Source organism: Nematolebias whitei, chromosome 21 (genome assembly GCF_014905685.2).
Source record: "Nematolebias whitei isolate Nwh7 chromosome 21, NemWhi1, whole genome shotgun sequence".
NCBI classification, from domain to species: domain Eukaryota; kingdom Metazoa; phylum Chordata; class Actinopteri; order Cyprinodontiformes; family Rivulidae; genus Nematolebias; species Nematolebias whitei.
In genome coordinates this window covers 31,415,697-31,421,483 of record NC_056518.1, presented here as the reverse complement: position 1 = coordinate 31,421,483, position 5,787 = coordinate 31,415,697, and the positions used below count along the sequence as shown (strand labels likewise).

Sequence of the window (5,787 nt, the reverse complement as noted above, 5' to 3'; positions counted from 1 at the left end):
TGAGAGTGAGCTGATGACAACAGGGAGCAGGTGAGAGTGAGCTGATGGCAACAAGGAGCAGGTGAGTGAGCTGAAAAGCAGAGAACTTCCCACAGAGTGACAGAAAGCTCAGGAAACACAAAATATTACCAAAACTAGAGAAAAGCCACAGATCACGACACGGCAGTCAAACTGTAATAAAGACAAAAAGACGTATTTAAAAACAAGAGCATTTAATTTATGGAAGACCAAAGTAGGAGCTTTCTGTAACGAGGACAAAAATCATTCAGTTGAAAAAGCAACAAATCAGGACACACCTGATTTTTATTATTTTACCAGCATTCATTAAATGCTGTGTTTTTTCATCACATTTGTGTTACACACAGTAACTCTGATGCACATCCTGTTAGGTTCAAAGTAAAATACAAAATACAGTAACCATGACTGGTCCAAAGTGACTTGTCTGACAGAACCACAGAAAGTTCTGAGCCCACATCGGACGGAACTTCACGCCTCCGAGGTGGGGACATCCTCTCAAACACACGATACACAACCGTTTTGTCACACTTAAAAAAAAAAAAAAAAAAAAAAAAAAAAAAATTTGTTTTAGATCAAGAGCAGTTCCATCAAAAAGTGCATTAATTTAAGATTAACGGGGGTGGCAGAACCAGAGCATCACGGGGGGGGGGGGGGGGGGGGAGGTTGAACCACCTTACTCCAGTAGTTGTCCAGATCTAATGACAAAGATCTAAAGTGCAGGTATGCACTCAACGTAAACAAAGCTCGGGGGGGGGGGGGGGGGGGGTCTCTAAGGTTAGGGTTTAAGTTAGTTTTTAACTAACTTAAACATATTTAAGAACGCTGTGACCTTTGAACTCTGGAGAGTCAAACTCTCATCAAGGAGCCAAAGATCAGAGGACAAGATTTTTTTTCAGTCTTATTAAAAACGGTCGTGAATATTTACACAGAAATATGAATAAACATCTTTTCTTTATATCTCTGTATAAAATATCTTTATCTCTTGGATAAAACACTTTTCAGTCTAATGAAAGGACGGGACGTCGGTGTAGTTTTGACTCTTTTTACCTTCAGCTCAAACGGATCGTAGGTTTAAAACTCGTCAGGTGAACTCGGCACCGGGTCCTTGTTTCTAAAACAAGTTCACGCTGACGGGTTTGAACCCGAATCACGAGGTGTTCCCTTCACGTGGCCTGAGATTCTGTTACACCCCTGCTAAACACCGTTAAAGGCTTGTCTCAGCTTGACCAGTGTGGAGTTTTTAAAGCCCTTTTTTGATTCAGACATTTTGTTTTTCGTGATCGTCTATAGGAGCAGACGGCAAAATTATGGAATGGTCAGCATGACAGGAAGTCCGTGAGTTTCTCTCCGTGCTCAGAGGCAGAACTGCTCCGTGTCCTTTTTCACCGCAGGCATGGAGTCGATGGACGCGTGAGCGCCTTCCCTCGTCTGCCCCAGGGACGACGCAATCACGTCCACAGCCAAGGAGGCGGTGGCCTCCACGGCCTCCTGACTGGCCCCCAGGACGGGGTTCACCTCCACCAGGTCGATGGCTGACAGCAGACCTACACGCAGCATAAAGCCATGGTAAAGATATGTGAACTCAAGATCTCCGCTGCCTCTCGGATGTTTCTGGGTGCGTACCTGTGTTGTGAATTTCCTCAGTGAGGTAGATCCCCTCTCTGTAGGTCAGACCTCCGTTCACCGCGGTTCCTGTGGCTGGAGCCAGAGACGGGTCAAACGCATCGATGTCGAAGCTCAGGTGGATCGGTCGCTGTTTCCTGCGGAGAACGTTGAGTCCGTTTGTTTAGAAATCACACTCAGAAATAACTGAAGGAAGAGGCCAGAGTTAGAGGAAGAGAGGATCTCGTCTTCTCTTTCTTGAGTACCTGGACAGAAGGTGGTCCAGGGTGACCTCCATGACTCTTGTGATGCCGAGTCGGTCAATGTCCCTCATGCTGAAGTACTGGATGCCCAGGCTCTTCAGGAGGTGGCTGCAGGAAACAATCAGATGAGTCCCAGCAAACAGAACGTCAGTTTAAAACATTTAGACGGCAGGAGCTTACTGCTCTCCAGGGTCCACGTCCCTCAGTCCGACGTACACCAGGTCCCGTGAAGACAGGAACGGTTTAGACCACGCAAAACCAGGAATAGCTGGTATCTGAGGAGACCGAAGGAGGTCCTTACAACACAGTCTGTGGCAGTCAGGGGTCCACAGGTTCTTGTGAAGTCCACTCACCTTGCCCTGCAGCTCTTTGAGCATGAACGCCACCGGCTGGCCGTGGAGGTTTCCTGAAGGTGAGGTCATGGGCGTGTTGATGTCTGCGTGAGCGTCGACCCAGATGAGACACAGGTCTGGACTCTGCTGGGCGTGGCCGCTCACAGATCCAATGGCGAGGCTGTGAAAGCAGATGTCAGAGCCTGGATCAGTCGGGTGCACCACCTGAGCCGGTCCCGCTAAAGGAGCCGGACTCCTAACGGACACGGTAAAACGAGCCGGGTGTTGATGGGCAGGTTACAGTTACCTGTGGTCTCCTCCCAACATGACCAAAGTGTGCCCAGCACCGACGGCCCGGCTCGCTGCGCTGAACAGCACCTTGTTGGCAGCGCCCACATTTCGAGGGAACTTCACGTCCATGTAGGGCTCGTCATGTTCCAGGTGGTGGAAGCTGAGGTCACCAAAGTCGTGGACGGAGTAATCTAAGGAGACGAGAAGAAGCAGCCGTCAGGTGGAGACAGTCAACTTTATTTATAAAGCACATTTAAAACGGCAGCTGCTACCAAAGTGCTTAACAATAAAAATCAATGGGAGTAATTTAATGGGAGAAAAAAAATATGATACTGAAAAAATAATTAAAAGCATCAAAATAAAAACCATAATAACAAAGAACAACAAAATACTAAATCAAGTCGCACGGAGTGAAAAGTCAGAGAAAACAAGTGTTTTTATCAGATTTAAAAACAGGAAATGAAGCTAAATTTAGAAACATCTAAAAATGATGCAGAAAAACTGGTTCATGCATTTGTCACGTCTAGACTGAACTATTGCAACGGTTTATTAACTGGGTGTCCAAATACTTTAAAACATCTTCAGTTGATCCAAAATGCTGCTGCCAGAGTCTGAACTGGAGTTACTGGGAGAGATCATATCTCTCCAGTTTTAGCTTCTCTCCACTGGCTCCCTGTCAAATCCAGAATAGAATTCAAAATCTTACATCTTAACCTACAAAGCTCTCAACAACCTAGCTCCATCTTATATTACAGATCTTACTCTTCCATATTTTACTAACAGAGCACTTCACTCTCAGACTGCAGGCTTACTCGCGGTTCCTAGAGTCTCCAAGAGCAGAACGGGAGGAAGATCTTCCAGTTCTCAGGCTCCTCTCTTGTGGAACCAACTTCCAGTTTCTGTCTGTGAAGCTGACACATTGTCCAGTTTTAACACTTTCCTTTTTGATACATCCTATAGTTAGGGTCGGCTTGTTATGCTGCTATAGGCTTAGACTACTAGAGGACAAATTGACCTTGTTTATTTAAATTAAATTGTTAAAATTAAATAGTTTATTTGATACCATTTCTATCTTAACATGTGATTCTTGACCTGCCATTGTGTATCTATTCCTCTCAAACCCAGCTGGTCGACGCAGATGAGCCTGGTTCTGCTAAAGGTTTCCTCCTCACGAGGGAGTTGTTCCTTTCCACTGTCGCCTTCATGCTTGCTCAAGATGAGAGTTCTGTGATGGAGTTCAACAGTCTGCTCCTCAGATAAATAATGTTAAATTATTATTTTTATATAAAAGTGTTTCTGTTCCGTGCCCTGAGACGACTCCAGTTGTGACTCAGCACTATATAAATAAACTGAATTGAATTGAAGTGGCCTGTTTAATGTTGGGGGGCAGATTGTTCCAGAGTTTGGGGCCCGATCGCCTCTGAGCTTCAATCTTGTTTGTGTAACAGCCAGAAAGACAGGTTCTGGTTCTGCAGGTGGTGCCATCCAGTGTGTGAATCCCTGATTATCTGGGGGATGAACCGAGACGGGCCTGTTGAGGATGATGAGTCATGAAACACATGTGACGGAGCAGTTTCCACATGTCCCGGTTCCCTCAGTGGATCAGGTTTCAGTGCAGCTCGAGGCTGAAAGCTTCAGGGCGGTCTGCAGAGTCGGTGGAGCACATGGGTTACCTGCTGATCCAAGGCCAGCCTGTGAGGTGTGGACACGTGCCCAGGCCGGACAGGAATAGCCTCGTCATGATGCAATCGGGAGCATCTCTTGCAGGAGGCTTCAAACGTGCAGGGAAAGGTCTCAGCTCGGACTCGTGCTCGTTAAAACCTCGTTTCATGAGTTTAACGCCACAGACTTGATCTGAGCCGTGGTTTTATTAGACCGACAGCCGAGCGCTACGGGCTGATGGGCCGGTGTTGGGTTTCAGGCGTCGGCTCGGCTCCTGACGCTGCAGCCGAATCTTTTTCCACTCCTCGTCGTCACGTTACCAACGACAGCCTGTTGGAAATCAAAGCCCGGGCGTTCTGAAACGCTGCTTTACCTCCTGGAGGAGACGCGACGTTCAGGCCAAAACACCTCGGTTTGTTTGTTTACCGTTTTCAAAAAGCATCCAAAAGCACACAACAATGTAAAGAAAAATAATACGGAAATTAAATAAAACTTTAGCAAAATATAAATGTTTAAACTTACATTTTCTTTATAAACAAATATTTATCTATTTATTGTGTGAATGCTTATTAAACATTCATACGACTGTGATCCTGTTTATATTTATTCTCGTCTGTTACTATACGGTACTTCCATACGTTTTCAGCTCGATTCTCGTCCCGCAGTTTTCAATCTATTTCAACAAATCGTGAATCAAAACATTCGGCTCTTTCAGGACAATCCTGCTACAACTTTTGGTATTGATGCAACTTTAGCTCTTTGAAATATTTAGCCTTTTCTGACTTTTTGTCTCATAGAAAATGAACTGAGCTCATTTCCATCCTTCACATCTTTGGATCTGTTTACAACCTTTTACTGCTCCTTTCAACATTTTGTTCTGCTTCAGCTTCTTTCAGCTTCCATGTGCAAATTTAAAAAAAAAAATGCAGCTACTTTCAGCTGTTTTCAGCTGTTTTGTGCTCCTTTCAGGTTCTTTCTGCTAACTGCAACATTTTTGTGCTTCTTCTACCTCCTTTCTGCTAATTTTAGCTTGCTATGCTATTTTCTGCAAGTTTTAGCTTTTTCTGCTATTTCAGCTACTATTTAGCTGGTTTATGCTAATTTTAGCCTCTTCAGCTAATTCCTCATTATTTGTACTAATTTCTACTTTTATTTTGGCCTAATTCAGCAAAAATGTACTCTCTCCACTTCGTTTTGGTAATTTCAGCTTCTTTTTGAGTTTTTAGCTACTTTTCTGCTGTTGTTTCTTTCTTCCTAATTTCAGCCTTTTCCAGATAATTTCCACTCAGGTTTGGGGGTGTGAGTGTGCAGACCCTGTCTCCAAAAATGCAACATGGAAAAAACAAACAAATAAACTTTTTTGTCTTGAATTTTGAACAATGACAGGAAGTGTAGATGCTTCATTTATGTTTATAAAAGTCAGTGGACCATCTGAGCAGTCTGGTCTGACGCCAAATCACAGCACGTGTTCCCAAATCTGCAGCACAAGGAACTGTTTCTCCAGTTAGTTATTCTCAGACAGTAAGTAATTCTGTCTCTGCCTGGAGGAACAGTTTCTCGTGTTAGTCACTCTCAGACAGGAAGTCATTCTGTCTCTTCCTGGAGGAACTGTTTCTCTC

At 44.6% G+C, this 5,787-nt stretch overlaps 1 protein-coding gene across 1 annotated transcript in view; it reads right to left on the bottom strand.

Annotated features, from left to right (window-relative positions):
- Nucleotides 1-924: 924 nt before the first annotated feature.
- Nucleotides 925-5,787, bottom strand: part of arg2 (arginase 2) — a 9,836-nt gene continuing 4,973 nt past the window's right edge. Inside the window, exons 3-8 of the mRNA XM_037695096.1 lie at nucleotides 2,523-2,697; nucleotides 2,237-2,396; nucleotides 2,064-2,158; nucleotides 1,887-1,991; nucleotides 1,642-1,778; nucleotides 925-1,562 (exon numbers count right to left, since the gene is read on the bottom strand). Of these exons, the coding sequence (XP_037551024.1) occupies nucleotides 1,372-1,562; nucleotides 1,642-1,778; nucleotides 1,887-1,991; nucleotides 2,064-2,158; nucleotides 2,237-2,396; nucleotides 2,523-2,697 (863 nt within the window). The 3' untranslated portion in view covers nucleotides 925-1,371. The remainder of the gene's footprint in view (nucleotides 1,563-1,641; nucleotides 1,779-1,886; nucleotides 1,992-2,063; nucleotides 2,159-2,236; nucleotides 2,397-2,522; nucleotides 2,698-5,787) is intronic.